Here is a 27,913-nt window from a genome sequence, read left to right as displayed (position 1 = left end):
TCTCCTAACTTGTTGAGGTTTGCTGGAGGGCAGGGGTGACCCAAGAGGAAGGTGTGTGGGAGGAGATGGCAAATGCTAATGCTTCCAGGATGTTTTTGTCAGGTGTTACTTATTAGAGAGGGAGGGAGGATGAAGTAAGTCTGAATCTGAACAAACCCAGAGTTGATCCCAATGTAGTAGCAAGTATTTGCAGCTGAGGGTTAAGGTCTGTGGGTACAGCTGGAGAACATGGTGAGGTGAAAGAAGAGCCCCTGGCTTCATGTGTTTGTTTGCTGAGCAGCTCTTATGTGGGAGGTAGAGGAAAAGAACCTTGTGAGATAAGGTGCTAGACTAAGTAAGTGCTGCTTGCCTTTGCTTCCTTCTCATGAGTTCTTGCTGAGCTTTGGAGTGGTTTTATCTCTGTTGCCTGGGTTTGGTAAGGTCAAACATGCCTCTGTCCAGACTTTGCTCTCACCGAATGTGGCCTTATAGATGGTACCAGACAGAAACTGTGTCCACAGTGAAGAACTGTTGATTGCCAGCATCAGCACAACAGTTCCTACCCTTGCTAGCCAGGATGTGCCCTGTCTTTTGTGTGTGAGCCTGATGGTGCTGGGCTTCATATGAAAACAGAGGGCAGTCTAAATTAACCAGGAAGGTCTCTGCCAAGCAATGAGTTGCCTTGGGGATCCTGTGAGGCCTCAAGAGAGAGGGCTGAGGTCCCCGGTGTCTCTGAAGGCCTTTGTTTGGAAGGGTGGAGTGGGGCAGTGCGTCCAGGTCACCTATAGATCAGCATGCTCTCAGGAGAGGAGGAAGTGGGATGTCTTCTGCACTTGGGAAGACACTGTGTGGCATTTTCAGTTGCTTCTCTTCCTAAGCAGGTGTGTCTGTGAAGTGTTCCTGACTCTTTTGTTTTTATGTGTATGTTTTTCAGAGGACTTTGTTATCTCAACTCTTCTGCCAGAACAAAGCACCAAAATGCAGCCTGTGTCCCTGCACAGCCTTTCGGAGCTGGAAAGAGCCAGTTTGCGAGAGCTAGCCCTCTACCAGCTGCAAGAAAAGCTGCTTGTTGGAGATCTCAGCCTGGCTAGAGGTAGAGGATGGGAGAGGATGGCAAGTGCTGGGGGGGGAGTCGGGTGGGGGGCTGAGGTCTGAGCCATTAGTTCTACTTATCCACACTCTTGCATTTCATAATGGGGGATGATGTTTATGGACTGGTATTTGTGACACTTTCACTTAAGAGTTTTGGTCCATTTTTTGTTTGTTTTGCTTGTTTCCTGCTTTGGTCTGAGCATTGGAGGCTGAAGCAACCTTCTGTGGAGGGTTTCTGTGTCGATAGGAGTGTGAGAATATGACCCTGCCTTTGGTCCTCCTAATGCAAAACAGATGCAGTGTGATTTAGCAAGGGCTTCCAGCAGGGCGATTCCACTGGGATGGGGTAAGCTTTGTTTTGTGGATTAATGTTCAGCACAAAGCTCTGATGCTGAGATGGGGCTTATGCAAGGCTAGGGGATATGCTACTGAAATTAATGGGCAGATAAATATAGAAATTCCACAGGGACTATGGTCCTCTGTCCCAGCCTACAAAGAAATAAGGGAATTATCTGGGTTCCCGTAACCGCCAATGTTCCCTAACAACTTTACATCTAACCAAGTAAGCAGAATGAGCTGAGAATCGTTTGACTGCTTCTCAAATTGTAATTTAACAGTGAAAGACTAGATACAAATGCCTTCTCTATGCTCTGGGCCATGTTTTGGCGTCTCAGTAAGGCAAGAGATGCTTACTGGTCACCAGCTGAACACACAGTACCAGCAGAGCAGTTGCAAAGAGTGCTTGGGTTCTCCAGACCCACTGCCCACTCACAGCATGTCTGTTGCCACCACTGATTGAGGAGGTTGGAGCTGGAGCCCCTCAGCTCCGGAGTGTTGCTATGGAGAAGGAGTTGTTTCAATCACTTATCCTCATACTGGATAGCAAGCAGGTGCCAGAATGTAACTGCATCTATTTATTCTGGGTCACATTCAAGTTTTATTTCTTGTTTTATTAATATTTGGCATATTTTGGAACATTTCATTGCGTGAAATGTTTTCAAGAATAGTGAAAGAGGAAAGTTCCCTCCTTGTTCCCAGGATGTCTGATCACCCCAGGGCTGCAGCAGCAGCCACTGCTGTTTCTTCCAGTCTCTGGGGAATTCTGTTCATAAACATTCTGCTCTCCCCAATTTGTTTGTTTGTTTTGAGCTGTTGTGATCCATTCTCAGTGATATTGTGCAGAAGCAAGTAGCTTCTCTACAGAACAGTGCAGGTTGAAAAGCAAATCAGAAAATTCCTTCTATGTGCTGCATTTTGTCAGTCAGATTCCTCTCTTCCTGCAGGATGAGCACAGGGACTGTGAAGTCCTGATCTCAGCCTTGTGTGTATTTCGTATCTTATGTTCAAGTGCTTTCCAGTGAACTCCTTTCTCCTTAGCTCTGTCTTTGTATCCCTCAGCCTTCTACCTGCGATTGCGTTCTTTCCTTTTTCAGTTGGTTGTCTGGGAGTCAGTGTAAAAGACTAGATGAGAATTAGCTGTGAAAATCACTGCATCACTGTTTTCCTGTGTTGAGGTATTAAAGGGAGTCTCGTAACGTTTGGAAATGCCTGAATTTGGTCTTCATTGTCTCCATTTGAGTACATTCACCTTTCTGTACCCAAAACCTGCCTACATGAAATTTCTTCGATAAATTGCCCTCTTTAATAAACAGCCACCATACGATTGTTATTACTTCCCTCAATGAAAACATGTTCAGCATCTTCTTTAACCCTCTGCAGGGAAGGCATACAGTGTGGGAGCACAGGGGATGTGAGCCACCCTTTGGGACAGCTTTGATGCTCCCTGGGCTGCTCTCTTCCTTCAGTCCTTGCCTCATTCAATCCCAACAAACTTCTGCAGCATTGCAAACCTTTGAGTAAATAGCAGCTTTCAGGATGACCCTTCTGAACAGCAGAAGAAACTTTTGATGGACACTGTAATCTCATTTTGGCCAATTTTGCAAGAACAAGTTTGTTGTTCAGGAGAAGCAGAAGACCAAACCAAGATGAAATCTTTGAAGGAGGTACAGCTACCAGTGAAAATAAGTTGTCCTTGTCTCCTAGGCTTGAAGTAGGTCATAAGCATTACCCTGCCACAAAGATAGCAGCTCTTGCCTTCTTTGGGGGGGGGGGAGAGGGGGAATCCATGTGGTTTCTTTACTATCTGCTGCCTCCAGGTTTGTTCCTGTTAGGAATGTTTGGATGGCTCCAGGAGTAGAGAATTATTGTGACTGTATGTTTAAACAGTGGAGTTTTGCTGGCATTTTTTCTTCCATATCTGGGTAGTGTTTTTTGGCTCCAGATTGTTGCTCTAAGATTGTAACTTCTTGCTATTCTTTTTAATGAAATGAAACATATGGTTCTGTGTAATGATTAATGTACACTGTGTTTTCATGTGCATACTGTTCATTGCAACACAGTTTCCTTTTAAATCTTACAGAATAACCCAAACATTTATACAAGCTGCATCTAAGAATAGAATTCATAATAAATGGCAAAGGCCAGAGTAGGATGATGTGTTCTGGGAAGATTTAGAGTGATTAATGGGTGAGTTTTCAGTTAATTGATGTCACAAAAATGGTGACTGCTGTTCCTGGATGTACATCTCTGAGGTTACTGAAGTGTAGGGCTTGGCTGTCTGCGACAAAGATGAGATTTCTTGGTGATGTGTTTTGTCTAATTTTTTGTTTGTTTATATTGTATATAAAAAAATCAGAAACAGTTCTAGGGCTGTATTTCTTTTTCCAGTGCATAGATCAGACCTCCGAGGCTGAATTAAAGTAGCTTTCCCAGTTTTTAGGTGATGAATAGAGCATTGCTGTTAATTCAGTATCACTTGTAACATGACAGAATTTAAAAGTGGCCAGAACGCTTTTAATCTGCAGCCTTTGGACAGCAACAGCTTTCCTCACTGGCCTTTCATGTGCAAGAACCTGTATACTGGCTGCTGTCCTTGCCATTTCCCACGCACTCCGTAGCTATTGCAGCATTAGGAGTGGGACTTGAGAATCTGGGATGCCACCTGAAAGATCATCTGTGGTTCATTCCCTTTTGTAATGCCTATTAATTTGCTGCCTGCCTTGTATTTCATAAGCACTAGCCTGTAGTTGTAATCCAGCAATGCGTGACATGTCTAGCCTGGTAGCTGTGAAGGTGCAGTTAAAGTATGGTGTTGCCTTTAGCCATGCAGAAGGCTGGAGCAATTGTGGGCACAGAAGAAATGAACAGAAGATGGAATGCAAGCAATGGGTGGGAGCACGTTACCCTGGTCAGTCATGTCACACATGGGTGTCAAGGGCTCATGATGTGTTCTACAGCAGTGAAGGCCTTCCTGTGTACAGCCTCATACTTCACATAGGTGCAGGAGCGTTGACAGCAAAATACTGGAACAGGTCATGCTTAGCAGATGCCTCTTGCTGTTATCCAGATTGGGATGAGTCCCACACTTGAGTTGTCTTTAACCCACAGTTTAGTGCCATTGGATCCCACAGTCCAGGTGTCGAGATTCAGAGGGCCCCTTCTTCCACTTCAGGGGGACAGATGTCAGTTGAGGGACGTGGTTTAGAGAGGACTATTGGTGGTAGGTGGACTGGATGATCTTGTAGGATCTTTTCCAACCTTGGTGTTTCTATGATTTTATTATTCTATGACAGTAGTCCCTCTCTTGGTCTGTTCCTCCAAGCATCTGATGCCAGTGTGCTGTCCTGTGTAGCTTGTAACACCACCGTGTCAAGTCCACAGTGTCCCCCTACCTAAAGGAGGTGCCAGTGGCCATGCTCTACATGCAGGCCAACAGCTTCAAGATGAGACTGTGCCAATGCAGCCTAATGATGCTGGGCCTTTGCTTTTTTTTCCCCACAGTAGGACCTAAAGGCAGTAAATCTTTCCGACAGAAACTGGAGAGCTTTTCAAAGGAGAAGAAAGGTGAGCAGCCTCCTTGTTACTTGCGTTTTGGTCACTACTCTCAAACAGAATGGGTGATTTTTAATGGGGCTGAGCCAGAAATCTGAAGTTAGCTGGGTGATTTGCCAATGTTGCTTTGGTTTTCTCCAGAGTATTGTGTAGTGATGCATGCATAACCACAAGAGACTGTAGAAGGGGGTGTGTGTGTGCGTGCACACATAAACCTCCCCAGTGTGACTCAAAGGCATTTCTTCTTGTCTTTTTTTTTTTTGCTTGGGAAAAGAGACTGACCCACCCAGCTTGATACAACCTTCTTTCAAATAGTTGTAGGGAGTGATAAGGTCTCTCCCAAGTCTCCATTCCTCTAGGCTAAATAACCCCAGTTCCTTCAGCCACTCCTCGTAAGACTTGTACTGCAGAACCATCACAGCTCTGTTGTCCTTTTCTGAACATGTTCTGGTGTCTCAATGTCTTTCTTGTAGCGAGGGGCCCAAAACTGAGCATGGTGCTCAAAGTGCATCCTTATTAGTGCTGAGCACAGAGGGATGATCACCTCCCTGGTCCTGCTGGCTATGCTATTGCTGATACAAGCCAGGATGCTGTTGGCCTTCTTGGCCACACTGCTGGCTCATATTCACCTGGCTATTGACCAGTACCCTTGGGTCCTTTTCTGCCCAGCACTGTCAATAATAACAAGTCATTAGTACCAAGATTGTGATCTCTGAACGGATATAGCTGATGCATTTGTTACTAATATTTGGTATCAGATATTTCTGGTGACTTATAAAATCTCTGCTTTGTTGATGGTATGATGTCTTCATAGGATTGCAACAAGTAAAAGGAAGGAAAGTTCAGAGAAACCGAGACAAGTTGTAACAAGCATGTTGAAGGAGATTGGTTTTGTTGCCATCTTCCCTGTATTTCCTTCCTCTTCCTTCAGCATGCTGTCTTTCATGTGGAGCTCTTCCCACTTGGCTCCCATGCTGCTCAGCATTCTGAGTCCCATCACAGCAACATCCCAGTGCTTTTGAAGGACAACAGCTCCCCTTGGTTTTGCTCTGTCTCACTTGGGATATTTCTGCTGCCTGCTTCAGGTTCCCATGGAAGAAGTTGAGGAGAAACTGAGAGTAGAGACTGTTTGTTGCAGGTCTGCCATCCTGGACTCAAGCTGCATGTCTCCTTTTCATGTATTGAGTCAGTTTTACATGCAGTTCTGCTTATACTATTGCTGGTTGCTACCTTTAGAGTATCCTGGTATTCTTCTGTGAGTTAATAATTTTACCTAGACATGCATATGTGTCCTTGGTAGCTGGCCTGTACGGCCCTAGTTGTTTTTCACTGCCAACAATACTTTTCAATGTCTCCCATGTTTTTTTTTCTAAGACTGCTCTCCTCAGACTTTTGGGATCCCACTGTGCCAAGTCATTGCCAATGACCGTGCAAACAGACAACTGCAAGAAACAGTGAAGAGCAGCCGCCGGCTGTGCGTGGAGGTGGAAGAAACAGTGACAAACTTTCGTGCTCAGATGCAGAAGAGATCCCCGTTGGGCAGGAGCTGTTTGCTCGTACCTTATGACATGTTCTCTGAAGAGCCTCTTTCTCCAGACTTCCCTGACCATAACTCTTCCTGGAGTCAGCGAAGGGTATGACTGCAGAAATGAACTAACCTCTGTGGCAGATTCATTGTGATAGTATTGTAGACTGGGGGAGGCTCAGGCAAATGTTATGGCTACTGTTCATGCACTTGGGGACTAATGCTACAGAAGAGATGGACTGTGAGAAGTGGGCCAGTGTATACTATCTGTTATGTAGCCATGGAGCTCAGGAAAGCCAAGGTCACCAGAAGCCGTGGCCAGATTCCTATTAAAGCAGATAAGAACAGTAGTAGATTCATCATTAGTAGTATAGATTTTTCAGACCCTCCATTGCATTATGTCTTCTTGAGCAGTACCACCAATAGATATGACACCTGTCACGCAGGATTTTTGGCAGTATAGCAGTTAGAGTCATGACCTCACATTTTATGAACTCCTATCAGAAATTGATTGTTGATGGTGAGTCCTGCTGGCTCCCTGGCCACAAAGCAGGGAGAGACCCTTCTTACTACTAGAGGAGCAATGAAGCTGTGGTGGTCTGCTTGCAGTGTTGACTGTCTTTTCCACAAGGGGCAAGGAAGATGGTGCAACTGGTCAGTCTTGGCCACCTTCTTGGCTTTAGTTCTGTTTCCTGTGAGAGGAGGTAAGAAGTAACTTGGATTAGGTTTGCTTTGTTTCTTTGGAATAGAGACCCATGCCTGACCTCTGTCACATCCCTGTAAATTCTGCTGTAGAGAGACTCCATTGTAGGTAACTAAATCCAGTACATTGCGTGAAGATGGCAGGCCTGGTGGTATTTCTTCTTTCCCCGTGTCTGCATGCAGTATAGGCTCTGTCCCAGTAGGAAGGCTGTTTTTAGAAATACCTCATGCCAGGAGCAGTGCACATAAATGAAGGCACAACAGTTGAAATGTGCTTCTATGATTCTATTACAACTCAAATTAGGTTTTTTGTAGACCTCTACATTCATTTGGAGGCTGTGCTTCTCTTTGTCACTAACTTCTGTGGTAACAACTATGGCAGTGTACTGGGGTCCTGTGGGACAGTTCCTGCCACCTTGTGAATCATCTCTGCTTCGTCTCAGGGGGCCATGTCTGTGGACTGTATCAGTGAACTGAGTGGCAACAGTTCCAAGCTGCTGGAGGCACTGCAGTTGTCGCATCCTCATGAGCTGGATCCACGGAGGAATCTGGGCAAGAAAAAGATGTTAAGCCTCAACCCCATCGCCTGGCAGGTCCCACGAATTGTGGACAGATGTTGCAAACACATTGAAAGATACGGTAAATAAGGATTTCCTTCAAGCCAGATGACTGGTCCCAAAGTATGATGGTAAAAGATATTGTAAGCGCTGGGCCAGGGCAGTTTGGCCTGGCAGTTCTCAGAGAGAAAAGTAGGCAGCAGATTTCTGGGGCAGGATGCACTGCTGAGCAGCCACCTGGGGGAGTCCTCCAAGCTGGGGGTAGCCACTGGACTGAGAGGTGAATGTCACCCATGTGTATCAGTGACCCATTCCTACTATGTTAGTCTTAACTTCCCCTGTAAATCCAATTTATAGCTTGGAGTGACTTTAAGGCTAGATCTCCCTCCTGAGCCACAGATAACTCCTGCAAATCTTACAGCTCCCAAACCTTTTTTCTTATCCTCTCTGCCAAGAACAGAGAAAAACACACTGCCTCACGAGCAGGGCAAGATAACTGTTTCCATGATGTTAACATGTTCTGCTTTGGGAATGCAGAGTACTAACTTGTCTGTTTCCGAGGTCTCCAAACGGTGGGCATCTTCCGGGTTGGGAGCTCCAAGAAAAGAGTTCAGCAGGTAAACTGCATCCTTTCTGCATTCTCATATCCATGGGATAAATGCTTGCATGGGAGCTGAATGAATGAAGCAGACACTGGCATGTTGAGGTCTAAAATATCACAGTTATATACTAGAGATGATATATTTTATGTATATTTTACGAAGATGATCAGGGGACTACGAAGATGATCAGGGGACTGGAGAACCTCCCCTACGAAGACAGGCTGAGGGAGCTGGGCTTGTTCAGTCTGGAGAAAAGAAGGCTGTGGAGTGACCTCATTGCAGCCTTTCAGTACCTGAAGGGAACCGATATCCAGGAGGGGAGTAAACTCTTTGAAAGGACTGATAATACCAGGACAAGGGGAAATGGATTTAAGTTGAAAGAGGGTAGATGTTAGGTTGGATGTTAAGGGGAAGTTCTTTACTAGGAGAGTGGTGAGGTCCTGGAACAGGCTGCCCGGGGAGGTTGTGGATGCCCTGTCCTTGGAGGTGTTCAAGGCCAGGTTTGATGGGGCCCTGGACAACCTAATCTAGTAAACGTGGAAGTTTCGTGGCCCTGCCAGGCGGGGGGTTGGAACTTTGTGATCCTTGAGGTCCCTTCCAACCCAGGTCATTCTGTGATTCTGTGATAGAGAACAAACAATCTGCAACCTGTTGAGTCCTTTGCTCAGCTCTGGAGAACAAGCTACATCTTTGCAAGCTGCCTTTAGCAGTTGAGCCTCATTCACCTGATGGAACTTCAGAGTTCTCTCCTGTCAGTAGCAAGCTGTTCTTGGGTTCTGGCATGCCTCCTTCCAGCAGCTCTGTACAAGGAGTGTTTTTCAACAGCTTGACTTGCTTTTATTCTTCTCATTTCCGTCTTCAAGCTGAGGGAAGAGTTTGACCATGGACTGGATGTTTTCTTGGATGAGCATCAAAGTGTTCATGATGTTGCTGCTCTGCTCAAAGAGTTTCTTCGTGACATGCCAGAGTCACTGATTCCCAGGGAGCTCTATACAGCCTTCCTCAACACGGCCTGTAAGCACCCAGGATGCATTGCTCTCTTTCTGCGCAGTCCACCCATTACTTCTGGTTTTGTAAGGAAAAAGGGGAATTTTCTTCTCCTTGTGTAGTGTCATAGGTTACCCTAAAATCTACCGGCACCCATGACAGGGGTATAGACGGCCTGCAGGGCCGCTATCCCAAAAGGAAAAGAAAACAGGGAAAAGGAAATAAATACAGCGGCAGCGATCTAAGGAGGCACACTATTTTACTAAATACTATATCAGAATACAGAATAACACAATATAATACAATATAATTGGAATTAAGGCTAACAAATCAAGTAAAATAAGAGAGAGTGAGTCCCGAAACCGAGAGGCCTACTGTAACTCTAGGCGAAACGGCTGGAACGCTTCCACACACTCCCCCATGGCTGGCAGGATCCGAGAGAGCGAGTCCAGCACTGAAGTGAGATTATATAGTCCTGGTCATATGACTGACCGTGGTGCTCCCTGGGACATGTAGTCTTCTTTCTATGAGCAGCAGATTCGTCAAAATTATCTATGCTTAATATGATGTTATGATGTGGAATACTGATAGCAAAATTACAAAATTGCAAAACCATGACATGTAGTCATCAGGCCCCAGCACAGTTCAGCATGCTATGCAGTATCTCAGCCCAGTGGTTTCTTCTCTTAAAGGTGTCTTTGCAAACTTTCTGTCTAGGTCAACCTACCCTCCACAGTTAGGGTGACTGCATTTTTAGACTGTTTCCACTGTTACTATCCTCATACTTTCTTGGTCTGGTTTGCCATCTCTTTGTCTCTCTTTCCCCTCCTTTCCATCCTTCTCCTATTTGATAATTTAAATCCTGGATTCTCTGCTTCCACATCAATAATCAGATTATAGTCTCTCTGGCCTAGGATAGTCTTTGGCCATGGGGTGTACGGTATTAAATGCAACTATATCGCAGACTTTAATGAGATCTACTGGAGTTTCATCCCTGTGTAGGCAGGATGAAATACTGGCTTTACTGATTTACTGTAAAGGGTAGCACCTGTCTGACTCCCTCCAGAACTCGTTACTGCAAATTTAAAGTAGAGCTGTCCAGCTGGATATACGTGTCAAGCAGACTGGGAATTGCACTAAACAATGAGTTTCTCTCTGTCCAGCCATGGAAGGCCCACCACAGCTGGCTGTGCTGCAGCTGCTGCTCTTTCTGCTGCCCCCCTGCCACAGTGACACGCTGCACCGTCTCCTGCAGTTCCTTAGCAAGGTGGCACAGCATGCTGAGAACTCCTGGGGCCCCGATGGCCAGGAGGTAAGGTTTGTCCACAAGGGTAGGTCTTTAGCAAGGGATCGTTTAAACTCTGTTGATGAAGACCCAGCAAAGTTAATTGCAAGCTTGGCTTAATCTTGTGACACCTTGAGCTTGCAATGGCTCTCTCCTGTGGAGACTCTTGAGCCAGCCAAAGGCTTAGGAGTTTTGTGCATTTTTAGCCACTGTTCCAATCAAATGAATTAAAGGTGATAATCCAGGCTGCCCTATACTGTGTACCTGATGCTACTCTGTGGTACTGATAAGGTTCTGGAGTGGGTTTTGTTTTTATACAAACTAGGGCAGGCAACATTTTAAAGCAAAGGAAGAAAAACCAGGAAAATATAAAAGCAAACAGATTTTCAATTAATTTCCTTCTCCGTGGTGAGTCTAATTTGCTTTCAGTTCCGTTTTTCTGGTTTGCAGTAACCCCAAGTTTTTCCAGCTCCAACTGTCATGAGGAACTTATCACGATTCATTGAGGTTGATTATGGTTTCTCTGGACAGTTTGAGCTCTAAGTCTCCTCATGATGCACAGAGATTGGTTTTGTCCCAAACTGAAAACATGATGTCGTCTTCTTGTACAGTTCGTTGAAGTGAGTTAGATGGGAGTGGATAACCTGATGCAAACAAGGGGCAAGTGTATGCTCCAGCATGAAGTTAGCCCCATGTTCAGAGATGACTGAGCTGGACCCAGATCAGCTTTCTATTTGTCACTCAATATCTCATGTTCCTGTCCTGAGGTGGGTGAGGCTATCCAGATGCTGCTGCATCTGCAGTTTCCCTTTGTTCTTGCTTACTAGATTCCTGGGAATAAAATGACAGTTTCAAACTTGGCCACGATCTTTGGTCCCAACATCCTTCAGAAAGAGAAGCCTGGAGAAAAAGATGCTGGAGCCATGAACTTTGAAGACAGCACAGCTATCATACTGGTGGTTCAAAGGCTGATTGAGCACTATCAGACCCTGTTCATGGTAGGTGCAGCTTTCTCAGGGCATCTTCTCTTTTCTTCTTTAAATTCTTTCCTAATGGTTGTACAAAGATATATTCACAGCCCCATTTAACAGCAGGTGACTTGTGGAAATGTGATTAATTCCTCATGGCACATGTAAATATTAATTTGGGGTGGGTTGTTACTGGTCTCATAAAGACTGAGCTGAGGGGCATACCATGAACAGGTCCCATCTTTTCTCTCACTTTCTACCCATGCAATATCTAACTGAACTCCTTTGGGACAGGATACAACTAGCCAAAAGCTGCTGGAATGACACCTCAGTACTGTTTCTCTCCCAGAAGTCCCAGTGAAGGAGAAAAAAAGAGATTGAAGCTCCTAGAAGGAAGGTGCTAGAAGGTGATGGCGGGAGGTTCAGATATTATAACCTCAGGCAGATGATGGGATGGAAGTAACAGTAGGGTGCCATGAGCAAGTGTGTCTGTCTCTTTCTTAGGTCTCTCCAGAAACACAGCATGATATCCTCAGGAGACTGTTTCAGACAGACCCTGATGTCATTGACTACCTCTTGCGCAGGAAATTCAATGCTGTTCTGTAAGTCTCAGTCAAGGTACAGCTAGAGGGCACCCAGCTGCACAGTATATTAACAGACGCTGCAGTGCTGGCAATTCAACACGAATCCTGCTGATTCTTCATAAATGTCACCCATTTTCCCACTCCACCTGCCAGTAACACCTTCTATGGGCTGAAACATCGTGGCTTCTCTCTGTCCCTTGAAACTTCCATTTCTATTTCTGTGTTATGCTCTCTCCTTTAGTGAAGCCTGCCCTGCCTCAGAATTCCTCCACTGTGTGCTTTTGTTGTGTGTATTTATGCATCTCCCGTTCTTCCACACTCCCAGTCCCCCCCACTGCTCCATGCTCTCAGGGTCACACACTGGTGTGTGCTGCTTTTTCATTACCTGCATTGCTATCCACCTCCAGATTTCCTTCATCCTTGGTGTTGTTGGCACTTTTGCTTATTTTTGGCTTCTCCTGCATGCATGTAAATAGACACGTGCCCGTATCTGTTTGTGACTGCCAGCATGTTTCTACATATGCTCCTTGACTGCAAGATAGAGTCGTCCTATAAAAGACCAGAACTTGAGCTCATTCACTTCCCTGTGATTAAGAAGGATGGTATGAAAGGACCCCGTGTCTCATGGGCTGGACCTTTATCATGATGTAACACAGGACATACTTTCCTGCTTCAGATCACAGGGGAGGCTTGCTCACCAGCCTTCTGTCTCCTTATAGGTCCAGGCACTCCTTCAGTATACACAGTGTTCTGTGTGAAATGGTTTCCTGGAGCATAGATCTTACAAGTAGTCTCTGCTCCTTGTCTTACTTCACATTCCTGTTGGTGTTGGTCAAAGAAATGATGAACGTTTGAGGTCAAACAGCATCTTTTTCTTTCTTCCTTTCTTAGGAGCACAGAAAGTGAGGATTCAGCAGAGGAGCGTACTCCAACCCTGATGCCTGATCAGACCCTGGAAAGTAACTCGCTCTCAGAGTTGTACAGCAACATCTCATTCCTGAACTTGAATGTGGGCATCTAGCCAGCCCTCACCGCTGCCTTCCATGGACAAAACTGGGCAACATTTCTACTACAAAAATATGTTCTCTATCCTGTTTTGAAGGAGTGGAAAAGGGAAGGGTGCATGTATGTATTTGGAAATATCTTTGCTAACTGTAGGCATGTAAATGGTTCTGGTGTAGTCAGATCTGCAGCAGAATGGATTTTCAGTTACAGCTTGTTGCCTGTCAGCTCACAGGGACACGGCTGGGAGAGAAGCAGCTTGGGCTGAGACCCACTGAGAATGACTGGCCTGAAACACAAGTGAGTGGAGACCGCTGGCAGGGCAGTAAGGGTGGAAAAGTGCAGTTCAAGTTCATGCAATCTGTATTCTGATATCCCACTCGCTGTGTGTTGTCCTATCACTGCTTTGAGCAGAAAGAGATCTCGGAGTTGAAGAAATGACCGTAGCCCAACAGCACCATTATCGCAAAGATCCATGGCTTGCCGTGTTCACAAGGAATCGTGGATACATGTATATTTTTAATTGTTGAATTCAGTTTTCCAGCTGCTAATTTAATAGGTAGAAAACACAATATTGAGCACAAAATATATAGGTAGTGTAGTACAAGGGAAATGCATGCTCAGAGAATCGTGAACATCTTTATTCCTTGAATAATATTCAGTAAGTAGACCATCTAATGTATTATATGATGTATTACAGAGATGAATGTCTTGTGATATTTGGCTGATAAATGCCTGGTTTGTTTTTTTCTTACAGCTGAGGCATTGGAAGGCACTGCAAGTTACGTGCAAATGTATGTTTTTAGCTGATGGGACAGAATGAAAGTTATCAGCAAATATTTTCTGCAGTTTTCTTTCCATTTGCTCTGCTAGATGTGGCCTGATGGAACCTTCCCCAGTAATCCCCCTGGGTTGGGCTGTCCTTAGGTGAAACAGCAGCAAAAAGAGGCCTTCCAGGGCCTTCAGGTAGGCCTGAAGCACCGATCTACAGCCAGTGTAACACAGGATAAAGCTGCCTCTGGTCTTCCTGGGCTTGTACTTGCTTTGTTCACACAGCGGGTATCTGGAGTAGGAGAGGATTCTCTTCTGAGATCAGTTAATCTGTGTGGAAGGCTGAACTTTCAGCTAGTTCAGGACAGTTTTTTAATGAATCTGTCTCATCTAGCAGTTCTGTCTCGTCTCCATGTGAAGGCTTATGCTCTAGAAGTGGTACAACTTTGGGTATCGAAAGCATTTCAAAGGTTTAATTGTGTCATGCCGTGACATGATGAAAACATCAATCTTTGTGCTCCTGGCAGGGCCTGACCTCTTCTGAAGACTGTTTTCCTGATGTGGTACAAAGATGGTGTATGTGGAAAGGGAGGTCACAGACAAGGAGACAACAGTGCTGTGAATTGTGCATAGAACACCTTTTTTTGTCTTTCAGCTGTTTTTTGAGATCATGAATTTTATATTCTCTTGGCCTGAAATGTCAATTAACATGTTCACAGTCGAGACTTTACTTCCAAGAAAATGCAGAGTGCCAAGAAGAGGGCAAACATGAAGGAAGTTAAGAGATGTGGTGGGAGAGTAGATGCCCAAAGGAGTATTGACATAGAGAACAAGGACAGACAGGTAGGGAAGGAAAATGGGTAAAGCTGGGGTGCAGCAGGACAGGAAGGAGGCAGGATATGAGATATGCTGGCACTTTTTGGTGTTGGAAAAAGAGGGATCTGGTGTCACAGCTCCTCTCTTTTAGACTACCTGCAATCAACTGCAAATCTATTACTTATTCTAGAGATAGAGATCATGAGATACACACTGATACTTACCTTGGACTGTGGCAAAATTGACTATATTTATAACTCAGGGCATGGGTTGCCTGGCTCTTTTTACTACTTTTTCTTGTCCTATAGGTCTCTGTCTACCTGACATTTTATGTTACATATAGGCAGCACTGATTTTTTTCCCTGTGTTTAAGAAACTTCTGGTTAGTAATTAATTTTATCTTACCTGTCTGAGCTCATGTACAAATTGAAACTCTTCCAAATGCGGTCTTTGCAGGGAACTGATTAAAATTGATCCATACAGAAGCTCCCATCCTCTCAGAAGCACTCCCTTTCACTGTGAGCTCCTCATCACCACTGACATTCACTGATGTATGGAAATAGGTTTGTTTGTTCGTTGCTGTGGTTTAAATGTGTCTTACGTTGCTACGTTGGGTAGAAGCTGATGCTCTTAACACACCTTCCTCTCCACAAAATGGCTGAAAGATAAGAGAGTGCTTTTGAAAAGGAACCAGGTCTGAGTGCTTGCCAGAACTGTGCCTTAGGGATGGCAAGGAGAGGTAGCACGTTGGGACTGGAGATGAACTGCCAAGGGAGGACCAAAGTTCGAGCAGTGATTTGTTCAGTCCATATTTTCCTATGTTCCTTATAGGAACATTGACTCAATCCTAGAGTCAGTTCTAGGCTGTGAGGTGGAACGGGGAATCACAGATGGGGCCAGCATCCTTGGGAAGCTTTGGGCAGAAGGACATGCTTGTGAAGAGCGGCTGTGGTAGGTGCTGGCTGGAGCCAGCTCAGTGCAGGGGATGGCAAAGGGGAACACGAAGGGATACGGATCAGGAGTCTGGCTTGAGATGCAGGTTATGAAAACAAATGGTGGGCAGGCCAAGGGCTACACCAAAGGATGACTCTGAGGATCAAGCATAGAATGGGAGCACTCCTGCAGCGAGAACATCAGTCATCTGGGGTTCTCGCAGCTCAGATCCTCTTGGGTACTTCGCAGTGTTTGCATCACCTGGCAGCTGCTTAAGAAATGTTTGGCTCTGCACAGGTCCCTGCATACAGCGTGCAGTTAAGGTCAGGGTTAATGCTGAATTCCTATATAAGGTTATGGCCATGTCCTCCCACTTCCCAGTTTTTGAGTGGGTTGGAGCTTTCTCAGGGTAACTGAATTACTTTTGGAAAGTTTTGATGTGGAGAGAGATGAGTAAATACACCATATTAGTTTCAGTGATAACATCTTTTTTCTTAGGACAAATGGCAAGTATAGGCTTAGTGTGTGTTTAGTGGTAGAAATAGAGCTAGGGTTCATTTTAGGTTAGGGCTGATAGGGTTTAGTAATGGGATTAGGGTGACTGCAAGTATTGAGGTAGACTAAATGCTTGGGCCTTTTCTGTTGGAAACAGTATGTGTATCCTCTGCATGCTCAGGTGGAATTGGTGACCACGGAACAGCACTTTGGGGTCCTGCAAACAACAGAAGTAGGTTTTCATTAGGGATTAAGTTTTGTTTTGTGGGCACAGTTCAAGTGCAGACCTGTGTGATCCAGCATTTCCCTCTTTGTGAGCAGGGAACCCACAGCTCAGCTCACGTGCCCCACACTTGTCATTACAGTGCCGTGGCTTTGGCCATCCTTTGTAGCTATGTAGTCAATGAATGAATGATCTTTCTGGCACCAGGCAGGGAGAGGAGATATTCCATCATAGCCTCATTTGCCCAATACCTGCACAGAGCATCTTTGCAGCTGCACTGCTTGGTGTTGAACTCTCGCTTTGAAAAGGTCCTTTTCCTGTGGATGGGTATGCTCAGAATGGATGGAGAAGCAGTACCCGGAAAATAGCAGGCTAAAGAGGGATGGGTGTGCTGAGAGATAGCTGGTGAAAGCCTCCCACGAATCCAGTGATTAGCAGCGCTGTTGACTCTGCAGGAACAGATAAACACAGGACATAGTGAGTCTGCCAAATGCTCCCGGGGCCATCAACACGCTCAGCCAGCCAACGGCCAGCTGTGCAACCAGGATCGTATCCAAGAAGGCAGCAGAGCAGCTGGTCTGTGCCGACAGATGCAGGATTGTACCTGGTGCAAAAGCAAACCCTCTGGGGCACCTTTCTTGTTCTTCCTAAAAGCCTCTGGCACATCGGTGAGACTGCTCCTCAGCCAGCAGCCAGCATTAGTCCCACTGTCCCCATGGGGTGTGAGTGGCACCTTATCTCGTGTCAGCCACAACAGCTTGAGTCCGTTAGCAGCACTAATGAGGATAAGGTCTTCTAGTAACCGGTGCCCTTGGTAGCTCAGGGAAGGGGTTTCACATCAGTTGGACACCTTTTCTGTGAAACCCTTGAGAGGGAGCAATGGGAAGGAAACAGATGCTCAGTTTGGGAGGAGTGGTTATGAGCATTCATAATTCTGAATTCAAGGAAAAGCAGACAATCTCTATGTCTTGAAATGGACATAAGGGCACTCAGGTCATTATGCCAATGTGACACCTGGGCTGCAAATCATTTTTGTCACCACGTTGAAATATGAAGTGTTGGGCACACGAGGAATAGATAGGCAAGTCTTGCTTAGTGCAGCAGGTTGATGGGATATCCTGGGAAGGGCCGTCCTAAAGGAGTGTCATGTATGGGGTTCCCCAGTGACTGTGTGACACATTTGATGGAGGAGGTTACAAAAGAGGCAAAGGATTTGATTTGCCAAGATAATTCCTCCTAGAGTTTGCTTGCCAAGCATTGTATGAGAAGACAACAGAGGGCACTGAGTGTTCATTGGGAAGCACGCTGCCCTTTGCAACCACTGTGGAGAACTGCACTTTTCAAAGATGAATTATTGGTTTTACCTGAAAAAAATAAAAACTAAAACCTCGTTTTTAGTGTAAGGTCCTTCCACTGCATGCAAGGCTTTGAAGCTTCCCTGGCAAAGGATGAACGCCGGCATGTTGCTGAAAGCTCCACGCGAGGGCAGCTGTCACCACTTCTCTCTGTAAGTGCTGCTTCCTCTCAGCAGCTCTTTCGGAAGCTCGGCAGCAGACACTGCCTGGCACGTGTGTTTGCACATGACTTGCTTTATTTCAGCTTCCTCAAACAAACAAGACTTGATGAATCAGTTGCAGAGCACTGTTGTTTCTGAAGCTCAGCTGCTGACCCAATAGGCCCGCTCCTTAGAAGAGACTTGCACACAAGGTTGAAGGATAGAAGTAAAGCCAGATCCTGGCAGATCTGCTTAGCTTTTGCTATGCTTCAGCTTCAACCTCTTTTACCCTCCTACCCACCTGAATTTGCAAACCGCTCTAAAAGTGTTTTAAAACAGTTGGGAAGTCTGTCTGGCTGTTTGCAGCCCCCAGGTGCCAGGAAAGAGAGGAGGGGGGGTCACAGTCCTGTGGCAGGCTGAGGGCCAAGGGGTCAATACCTGATTATGTTTGACCTAGAAAATGAGCGGCTCTACACCCCTGCTGAAAAGAGCTGTCATAGAGGCATCAAGGGCAGCATTGTGCTGGCAGTGTGGGACACAGGCTGGTTGGCTGAACTTTGCATGGCCTTAGAAGAAAAGCAAGAGTTCTGCAGCAGAACCAGCCCGAAGCTGGCTGTGGGCCAGCACTCTTGTCACTTGGTAGGAGGGGAATTGCCTGGGGTTTCCAGCCTTCCCCCTACTGTGTCATTTACAGTAAAACCCCAGAGCACGGTATGGCAAATCGGATCCTGGCCAGTCCCAGTGCACTGTGGGACGCTGCTGTAATGACTGCTTGCTTCTCGATGGCCAACATGCAATTTCTTCTAAATACAGGTTCTGCGCCACCCTGCACTGAAAGGAATGAAGGGACACTGAAAAATGCTGCTGACGTCATCATCTTATTGGTGTGCTTAGCTAAAACTATAGAAAACGGATAGAACACAGAATCAGGGTGACAGAGTCCTGCCTGCATCCAAATGCCAGCAACAAGGGGCAGGGAATGCCTTCCTCTGCTCCATGGCATGCATTTAATGGGAAAAGTGCTAAAACATCAGATGGTTCCTAGCAAAGCCCACAGTGGCCAAGCTCATTTCTCTGGATGGCATCCCAGTGTTTGTTCTTGTCACCTCATCGAGCGGTGAGGCAGAACGGTGGCTGAGGATCTCCTCTATGTGGCAATTGCTAATGCTGAAATTATTCAGCTCTGAGCTGAGCAGTGGCACTGGCTGAACCTATCACCCATGGGAACGTGTTGTAGAGCACTGTCCAGACACAGGCCTTTCAGCCTTAGTGCTCACAAGTAAAAGTGAAGGAGAGAAACTTGCCCATGCGGGCTTACACACAGAAAGCGTCAGCTTTAGCTGATGGCTCTGTACAGGAGTAAGCTGAAGAAAACTCCAAATGAGCACAGCTGGAAAACACAGACATGCCTCTTTTTTTGTTCTTCTTTATTTTTTTTCCCCACTAAGGACCGTGGTTTCCCTCAGTTACCTGCTTATTCACCCAAAGGGTTTTCACTTTGATTTAGGGATGGCAGAAAGCAATCAGAGCTATCCATTGGCCCCTGAGACCACCAAGGAGATATGGATTGGAACTACAGATGGAACCCACTGATCATCCTAGAAGCAGAGAGGACAGAGCAGCTTTGAGGTCCCTCTGGATGGCAGTGCGGCTCTGCTGTGCCTGCCACTCATCCCAGGCTGATGTCACCTGCATCCCGGTTAGGGTGCACTCTGCCACAGCATCCCATCAGAAAAGATGTAGAACAGCACGGCACACAGAATGGACCCCTGGGGCGCTCTGCCTGGTACTGCTCTCTAGTTAGCCTTTTTACCACTGATCGCCCTTTGGGCTGAGCTGCTCACCCTTGCTGTAGGTCAGTTTTTCAGACCAAGGCAAAACTCAAGCCACTCTGTGACAGGCACAGACAGCAGCCTCCTGGAGGTTAAAAACTCTCTTCTGGAAGAGCTGGACTAATGACTCGTAGGGGCAGCTGGCAGGGAGATGTTAAGGACCGCAGTCACATAGCAGAACTCCAGCCTAGGGCCAACCGCGCTCGGACAACCGCACCGGGAAGCACCGCGGAGGAGGAGGCCGAGCCGGGCCGGGCTGGGCTGGGCTGGGCTGGAGGGAGACCCGGGGAGTCCCAGCACAGAACCACGGCAGCCGCACCCCGGTCCCGGCGCTGCCCCGGCCCCGCCCGGTGCCGCCGATTGGTGCGGGGCGGCCCGCGGGGCGGCGGCGCTGATACAAAATACGCGGCGACCGCCTCTGCCCCATCGGAGCGGGTCGGGACGGTAAGTGCTGCGTGCCGCTGGGATCCTGCTCTTCTCCGGCCGGGGGAGCTTGTCTGTGGGGCGCTGCGGGCTATGCGAGCTCTCGGTGATGCGGTCTGTTAGCCGCCAGCCCGGGACCGCTCCTGCAATGGCTGAAGCTTTGCCTGGTGCGCGTCCCCAGCCTCTCACTGTCCAATGCTTCCCTGCAGCCATGTCGGACGAGCTCAGCGATCTGCTGCGGGAGTTCGATGAGGTCGTCGAGGGCTTCGACAGAGGCCCCGCGAGTCAGTATGAGCGGCACCTGGAGGAGCTGAAGAGGAAAGCGGGGCACAGTGTGTACGACAGCGGCATCGACGAGCTGGAGAGTGAGTGTGGGGCTGCGGCGGACAGTGGTGTTCCCGAGGGTGGGAGCGCTTTGAGAGCTCTGGGGCTCTTCCATGGTAAAGCACGAAGCTTCCTGCTGGTTCAGCCCCTGAACTGCCTGTCTGACCCGATTCATGTGGGCAGGATGAGTAATGCGGTGTCTGGGAGGGCTGTGGTTATGGCTGGATCCTGGTCCAGGGGCTGCCAACATCTGTTGGTGCTGCTTCTGCAGAGCTGCTTGAGAAAACAGGGAAGATCGTGCCCAGCAACCTACAAGTGTTCCTTCTAGCCAGGGAAGAGCGGGTGGACTGAACAAGTGAGGAAGTAGCCTGGGGTCCTGTAGTGTGCATGGGGTCAGTCCCTGGTTCCGCAGTCTCTTTACTGGGTGCCTCTGGCCTTGGGCAGCAACTGATGCTTTCCATCTGCAGGTACCAGCACATCCCCAGCGAGCAGCTTGAACTCCAGTGAGGAAGATCTCAACACCCACACTGGTCCTTACTCCTCTAAAGGTAAGGTGGGAAGGTCTGTCTGATGGGCTTTTTGCCAGGGTTTCCTTGCCCTGCATTGGGGAGGTATTACAAGCAGTGAAGGAAGTCCCATGCCTAATAGCTGGATCACTGTGCTGCCACAGTCGTGCTCCCAGAGCCTGGGTATGAAACTGGGAGCAGAGAGGATGGGGTTGGCGGGCTGTGAGGGGACAGTTAGTTCTCAGGTGTGGAGGTGCGTGTCTGTAGTCAGTGAGTCCTGGGGATTTCCTTTCCATGATGCCCTTGGGTAGCATTGTTGTGAAACCTCTTTCCCAGAGCTCTGCCAGCTGTGATCTGTGCCCTTCACCCAGACTGGAGGGGGGTTTGGTGGAGGGGAGCGGGATGAAAAGAGGGCTGATGGTGTCTTTCTATCCAACAGCAAAGCTCGGAGACACACAGGAGCTGGAGGAATTCATTGCAGATCTGGACAAAGTTTTAGAGGGTATGTACATGGCTGCGTCCACCAGGCCTTCCCGCAGCTATGGGGCAGCCTGTGACATTATCAGTGTGGTTTCTGCAGAGCTGGCTGTGCTCTGACACTGATGTGGAGTTGGGGCATTACTTTTTTCTTTTGCTTATCTGAATATCATTACCACACGCCTTCCAGCTCTTCCAAGTGAAGCAGAAATTCTTCTGCTTGAGTGTCTCTGGTACCTCAGTTTCCCCAGCTATTGAAGTGGAAGTGGCAATACTGCCTTGGTGGAGAGCCCTAGAGACATGTGCCTATTGGAAACGTCCCATGAGGAATGTGAGGGTTCAGACTGACAAGTACCACCTGGCACCTGCCTGGGGAAAGGCCCACTAGGACACACTGACAGTGAGCAAGTCTATCAGAGTAGCATGTTGGCATCTGCAGAACAGAAACCACTTTGGATGCTGTGTGCAGTGGTGGAATGGGGAATTCCAGCTGTCTGAAAGCACAGCTGGGTTGTGATATCACTGCAGATGCTCCCTTACTGACAGAGGGCTTGGCTGCAGGTGTCCCTCAAGAGAGTGGGTAGCTGGGTTTCTCTGCCTGGCTTTCCTGGGCAGCATTACAGTATTGTGAGGTTGGCTTTAGCTGGGGGAACTGATGCATGGGGGTCATTTTTCTATCCTTGCTCTCCCCAGTAGGTCACAGTTCCCAGTATCTGTTCCTATCAGTCAACTCATTTTGGATGTGCAGAAGGGGGGGGAAGGAAGTGTTGCTTCTACTGGCCCTGAGTCATACTTGGAGTTAGTAATGAGGGAAGGGGGCTGCAGATCTCTGCTCTAACCCTTCTGCAGGTGATTCTGAGAGCAGGCATGGGGATATACCCAGTGTACCAATGCATCCCCCCAGCTATGGTCTCACTATTTTTCTGTCTCACTGCTTGTCCTACAGAGATGTGAGATGTGGTTTTGGTGGAAAGTTTGGAAGAGGATCCACAGCAGATACACCTAGCAGCTCCCTGATGTACCCAATGCTTCTGTGTCCCTGCCATCCTGCAGCTGAGTGGGTAACAGTGCCTCTGTGCCATGACATGCTACTCCATGCCAGGGAAAAACAATCCCAGCCACAAACATGGACTGATCCTGCCTCAACAACTGCTTCCTGCCCCAGCAGCAGGAGAACTGGGATGTGTTTCTGGTGCTGTGGGGTTGGGTTGCTGGGACAGCCGCGCTTGTGCCGGTCTCATGGTACTGGCAAGCTTAGGCCTGTATGATCAGCTCTGCATGTTCATGGTACCCCCAGCCAAGGAGGAGGGGCTCCCCAGACCCTGGGGTCTGGGCAGGGCAGACTGGCATAAAGGCAGTGGGAGCCAAAGGATGGTCCTCAACATTGTGGACACTGCCGTGGAACAGCACTTTCATCCTTGCCTTGGGCCTGCCATGAGGTCTGTTGGCTGACAGCTGCCAATGATGGCACAGTCAGCTCTGTTTTAACTGCTGGGCTTCAATCTGTTCCCATGTGCAGGACAGGACTCTGCTGGCACTAAGATATGAAACCCTCTTGGTGAGGACATCAGGCTATGCCCTGAAAGGGGGACTGGTGGCTGTTGACCAAGTGGATCTGGGGAGTTTATCCTCTGTATTCAATAGTGGCTTGATGGTGATACAAGCGAAGATCAGCTTGCAGTGCTTCATTGACACCTTGGTGTCCTTTCCAGGTTCAGGAAACCTGTTCCTGCAGCAGTATGTCAGGCAGCGGCAGCCATTGCTGGCCTGTTGCTTCTCATGGGTATTTGTAAATAAGGCCCCTGCCTGGACCCCAAGTGCCTCTGCCCTGATTTTTGCTGTCAATACTGTAATGATGATGATGTACACTGTACAGTTAATGTATTTTTATGAATGAAATTTTAAGTCTCTGAATTTGTCTCTGTGTTTTGTCCTTTTCTTGGGTGCTTACTTCATCTCTGGAGCTGCCTGCAAGGAGATGCTTCTCCCAGCCCAGGGTTCTGCTGCCCATGGGCTATGAGGGGTTGGGGATGCTTAGAATGAGTTAAGCAGCCTTCCACTGGCTGAAGGCAGGTGGGAGACTCCAGTGGATGATCCCCTGGTCATCTTTGTCCTTGCCTGGGCTCAGGTTGCCTATGCCTGGATGACCCAGAGCATGGGGTAGGCTCAGTTGCTGATGGATTTATCCCTGAGCTCCTGCTATCTATGGGTCCAATCTGTGCTGTGTTGTTCCTGCCAGAACAGCAGAACTGCAGAGTTTGTAAGGGACCTCTACAGACAGCAGCCTCCCATGGTAGGTTGCACAGGTAGGTGTCTAAACAGGTCTTCGGCATCTCTAAGAAGAAAGGCTCCACAACCTCTCTGGGCAGCCCATTCCAGTGCTCTGTCACCCTCAACTTAAAGATGTCCAGGTCTCATAGCTTTTGTGTCTGGGAGAGATGCTCCAGGCCCTTCATCATCTTTGTTGCCCTCTGCTGGACTCTTTCTAGGGCCAGCAGCGATAGATGGACAGACTGAAGGAGGGAGACAGCATCTGCTGGGGAGGTTTTAGCAGAGCCCCCTGCTGTGATACTCTGCTCTCTGTACCCCGAAGACTCGAACCTTCTTGCTGCTTTGTGTTCTGCTGGGGAACTGCCCTGCTGGGACACGGACAAACTCCAGGATCCCTGGGGAAATTTCAGGAGCTGGCAGAGGGCCTGGCTGCTCTAGCAGGGGTGGATCCACCCAACTGCACTGGCCTTGCTGGGGATGGGGAAGAGAAGGGTGGGGCATGAGCAGCTGGAGGGGTCATCAGTAGCTATATGAAGGAGCAGGGCATGTAAATTGCAACTGCAGCTGCTCAGACATCCCATCAAGTGGACTTGGGGGGGGAGCAGGGGGTTGCTGAATAGGAGGAAAGAGCCTGGAGCAGAGTACGTTCCGTTCCACCTCCATGTATTAGAGGAGATGAGCTGCCTACTTTACCCTAATTTCCCCCACTATGTTATGGGGAGTATTTCTTGACTGCCTTAAAGAAATGAGGTAAACAAGATTATTTGCTGTGAAGCCAGGTTTACAGATGTGGGTTTATCCCCATTATGTTTGGGAAGGTGGGGATGTCTATGGATATTGTTGTACAGAGGCTGCTCTAGAAGTTCCTTCTTGCTGGAGGACAGGCCCTGGTGATGTTTCCTTTGGTTTTCCCCCCTGTAGAAGTTACCCCTTGGTCAGCACTGTGACCAGGAGGGATGTGGGGAGATGGTGGAGAGGCCCTGCTTGCCTCAGCCGCTGACACTGCCCTTCCTCCCCTGTGACATGCTTGTTCACTAGGGCCATGTGCAGCCCTGTTGCAACTGTCTGAACTGGAAATGTGACAGCTTCCTTTTCCCCTTGGTTTGTGGGATATGCTGACAGTGGGGCTACTGGTCACGTAATTGATTAGTTTGAAGTCTAACTCTGTCTCAGAATTCTGAACAAATGCTAATCTTGCAAAATGAGCACCTGAGGGAGGATAGGAACATGGCTGGGGCTTCAGAGCTGTCCCAGCAGAGCCTAGCAAAGGGCAGGCTGTGTGTGGGGACAGTGTGTCATCACTCACTCCATGCTGTGAGATGCGTCTGCTGAGCTGCTATGTGTACCCCAGTGCCCTCAGAGGGCAACCAAAAGGAGAGAGAGTGAGAACAGTGTGGTGGAACTGGGGGCAGAGATGATGCTTAATGTTCCTGTGATGCTAGCACGGGGCAGGGCTGGAGCACCCCGCTCTGTGGGGAGGCTCATCCCACATCAAAAGGGACAGAGCAGCAGGAGCTGCTGGGACTGTTCGTGTGTCTGTAGGGGGTGAATGGTGATGTCAGTGACTGTAATGTCACTTGGGACATTTTTTCCCCTCTGACTCACTCTGTGCGGGAGTTTCACCCTTGCAGTCTAACTCTGAATCTGATATTTATTCTACCCACAGCCCTGTTCTCTCTATTGCTCAAATGCTACCAGCATGCACGGGAAAAGTATTTTTTAAAAGCTCACCCCTGGCCCAGCTGGCATCATGGCCTTTGGCTGGGCAGCCACAATGCTGAGTGGTAACCTGCAGTACCACAGCCCTCAGATGCTGCTTGTTGGCTTACATCAGCAAGGTGGCTACAAGTGTTGCTAAGCAACTGCATACATAAATACTTAAAAACCCCAAATTTGCTGTGCCTGATAACCCCTGTGGTGCATCACTGCTCTTTTGCTGCAGGGGTGTGTTTGTTGTGGGTGCTGCTAGGAGAGGGGCCATGTTGTCACTTTGGGCTTCTTGGCCCATCCCCTCGAGGTGGGCAGACCACATTTCTATAACTCGCTATGGGAAGGCTGGAGTCTATGGCACGAGCAGGGAGGTACTGTCCTGCACGGCTCAGGAGTGAGGAGACCCTATGTTGGCAGAGTTATTTCCAACTATGCATTCACTGTAGTGCAGACTGCTGCCTGGTAACCATTTTCCTGTTTTCTTAGAAGCAAGAAGAGCATACACGGGGCTGCTGAAGGATGGGAAGTGGCTTACCAAAATTAAGGCAAATGTAGCCTCCTAGCTGTGCTATTTCCTACAAGCCCAGCTGCAAACTCAGTCCAGAGTATCCAAGGCTTCAGTAGTGAGTCCCACATGCTCTTTTCAGAGGGTCTCCTCTAAGCAGACATTGCCTGTGCATCCCTGTTTTCACAAGCCCTTCTGCTTCTCCCATCCCCAGCATCCACAGGATAACTTGTTGTATGGTGGCCTTCCAAGAGGAGGGCAGGTGAGCAGATGTGAGGCCTTCTGGAGAGGTCTTCACAGAGGCTGGTGGAGCTGGATGCTTCCTCAGCCTACCACAGGAGTGATGTTCTTTCATGAAGCTGTTCTGTCCTGGAGGGATCTCCCCAGCCTCTGCAAGGGTGTGTGTGTTAATAAGAGTCACTAGTATTCTTCTGAAGAAATTATTGAGTAAGAGGCTGATTTTCTTCTTTGCATTTAACAAGATTAGGTCAGTCCTGCGAAGGGACTGAGGTATTTCTACACAAATCTAAACAAAACCAGCAAGGTAAGGAGCTATTACACTTTCTGTCTTCAAAATCACGTAGCAAGAGCACCTCATTATTGAACTGTAAGAAGGTTATTGAGCTCTGTATTTCAGCAAAACTTCTCTAGTGCACATGTAACCACAGCCTGCTGATTCTGAACTGCATATATTCCTGCTTTGAGTGGCTGCTCTGGGCTGAGCTCTCACAGCTCAGGGCTGGGTGCGCTTGCTGATTTGGGGAGTCATGCACCCCAGTGCTTCTAGGAGAGTAACCGCATCCTCTGGAGGGAGGGGAAGTATTTAGCCCTTCAGACGGTTAGGCTGGCCACAATGATGTAAGATCTCTCAAAATACTCACAGCGTAACCTAAACCCAGGGATAGCACCTGCTACTTCTCTTTTTGTGACAAGCCCCCTGGCACGTTTTGGGGGAATTGTTCCATGTTAACAGAAATGGGAGATATAAGGCACTTTCAGGTCCTGATTTAAAATTGTATTTTCTAGCAAGCTTTTTAGCTGGTGAGGCACGTGAGAGCAGGAAGCAGATCTCTCTGTACTTCACATACTTCCCCTCCGAACACATCACTCTGCACCTCCTCAGATCTCAGCTCATCCTGTGCTGGTTTGATAATGTGTGTTCATCTCTGTAGCTGTCCAGACTGTGAGAGTCCATGTTGCTGTGCTGAGTGTCTGTGGACTGTGACTGTGGTGTGACTCAGGCTCTGAGTCCTCCTCAGCCATTTCTTCCTCATACCTCAGATTTATCTGAATCAGCCTGCAGACATGCTATAGCTGCTTGGCTCTCTTGGCAGGAAATATGCCTCTGTTAAATGGGGTGGCTTGAGCTCCTCCAAGAGGAACCTGCAACTCAGCAAGGAGAAAAGTGAGAGTAAGCTTTGGCTGCTTCTATCTGTTGAAACTTCCTCGGAAACAAACTGCTTTCCCAGAACTGAAAGTAATGACGCAGCCCAGTAATGCTAGTCCCATCACCCCTCCGCTGTCCTTGGACACAACTCCCACCATAGTGACAGCAGATTCTAGAAGTGATGTCAAAGAGGGATGTGAAACCATGGAGTGATCTGGTGGGGAAATACAAGACTTGGGACTTCACAGGTCATCACTGATCTGGGAGTTCTCCAACTGCTGGAAGGAAAGGCAGGAAAGAGGAAGACTGCTTGGGGTGGAGCTGTGAGGATGCTGTAGTTCAGGCTGAACAGCTCAGGTTTTGACCACAAGTGAAAGGAACATGGCTGTAGAACAAAGCAATGTGGCCCTTATGGGTGACCCAGGAGCCTATGGGCTGTAACGGTGCGCTCAGCATACCTTCAAGGAAGAAGAACAATGTAAGGATCAAGTTATCAACGCTGAAATAGGCAGCTGAGGGACAAGGAGGTCTCCATCAAGCACAGTATGTTCAGAGAACCAGGCTGAGGATG

General features: G+C 48.0%; 2 protein-coding genes across 2 annotated transcripts; both read left to right on the top strand.

The window, feature by feature from the left end:
* The first annotated feature begins 39 nt into the window (after nt 1–39).
* LOC140251638 (rho GTPase-activating protein 6-like) lies at nt 40–15,259 on the top strand. The gene is made up of 11 exons (XM_072335642.1): nt 40–51; nt 914–1,072; nt 4,912–4,974; nt 6,337–6,596; nt 7,633–7,828; nt 8,308–8,363; nt 9,212–9,362; nt 10,499–10,647; nt 11,448–11,618; nt 12,093–12,190; nt 13,064–15,259. Exons 2-11 carry the CDS (start codon nt 958–960, stop codon nt 13,191–13,193), a joined length of 1,389 nt encoding a protein of 462 aa, XP_072191743.1. The 5' UTR covers nt 40–51; nt 914–957; the 3' UTR covers nt 13,194–15,259.
* Nucleotides 15,260–20,105: 4,846 nt separating this feature from the next.
* Nucleotides 20,106–23,381, top strand: LOC140251687 (regulator of cell cycle RGCC-like). Its single transcript, XM_072335723.1, has 5 exons — nt 20,106–20,183; nt 20,372–20,527; nt 20,954–21,034; nt 21,432–21,494; nt 22,416–23,381. The coding sequence occupies exons 2-5, from the start codon at nt 20,374–20,376 to the stop codon at nt 22,421–22,423; spliced, it is 306 nt and encodes a 101-aa protein (XP_072191824.1). The 5' UTR covers nt 20,106–20,183; nt 20,372–20,373; the 3' UTR covers nt 22,424–23,381.
* Nucleotides 23,382–27,913: the final 4,532 nt, after the last annotated feature.

The sequence above is a fragment of the Excalfactoria chinensis genome, chromosome 4 (assembly GCF_039878825.1).
Source record: "Excalfactoria chinensis isolate bCotChi1 chromosome 4, bCotChi1.hap2, whole genome shotgun sequence".
NCBI classification, from domain to species: Eukaryota; Metazoa; Chordata; class Aves; order Galliformes; family Phasianidae; genus Excalfactoria; species Excalfactoria chinensis.
Note: the sequence above shows the minus strand (reverse complement) of the source record. Positions and strands in the feature narration are given on the sequence as shown.

What these genes read in the sequence shown, in the direction of transcription:
- LOC140251638 (XM_072335642.1), top strand. Translation starts at nt 958, where the DNA reads ATGCAGCCTGTGTCCCTGCACAGCCTTTCGGAGCTGGAAAGAGCCAGT. An exon ending in CAAACACATTGAAAGATACG is followed by an intron (nt 7,829 to 8,307) that starts GTAAATAAGGAT and finishes TCTGTTTCCGAG; the next exon opens with GTCTCCAAACGGTGGGCATC. An exon ending in CCAAGAAAAGAGTTCAGCAG is followed by an intron (nt 8,364 to 9,211) that starts GTAAACTGCATC and finishes TCCGTCTTCAAG; the next exon opens with CTGAGGGAAGAGTTTGACCA.
- LOC140251687 (XM_072335723.1), top strand. Translation starts at nt 20,374, where the DNA reads ATGTCGGACGAGCTCAGCGATCTGCTGCGGGAGTTCGATGAGGTCGTC. An exon ending in CGGCATCGACGAGCTGGAGA is followed by an intron (nt 20,528 to 20,953) that starts GTGAGTGTGGGG and finishes TTCCATCTGCAG; the next exon opens with GTACCAGCACATCCCCAGCG. An exon ending in TGGTCCTTACTCCTCTAAAG is followed by an intron (nt 21,035 to 21,431) that starts GTAAGGTGGGAA and finishes TCTATCCAACAG; the next exon opens with CAAAGCTCGGAGACACACAG.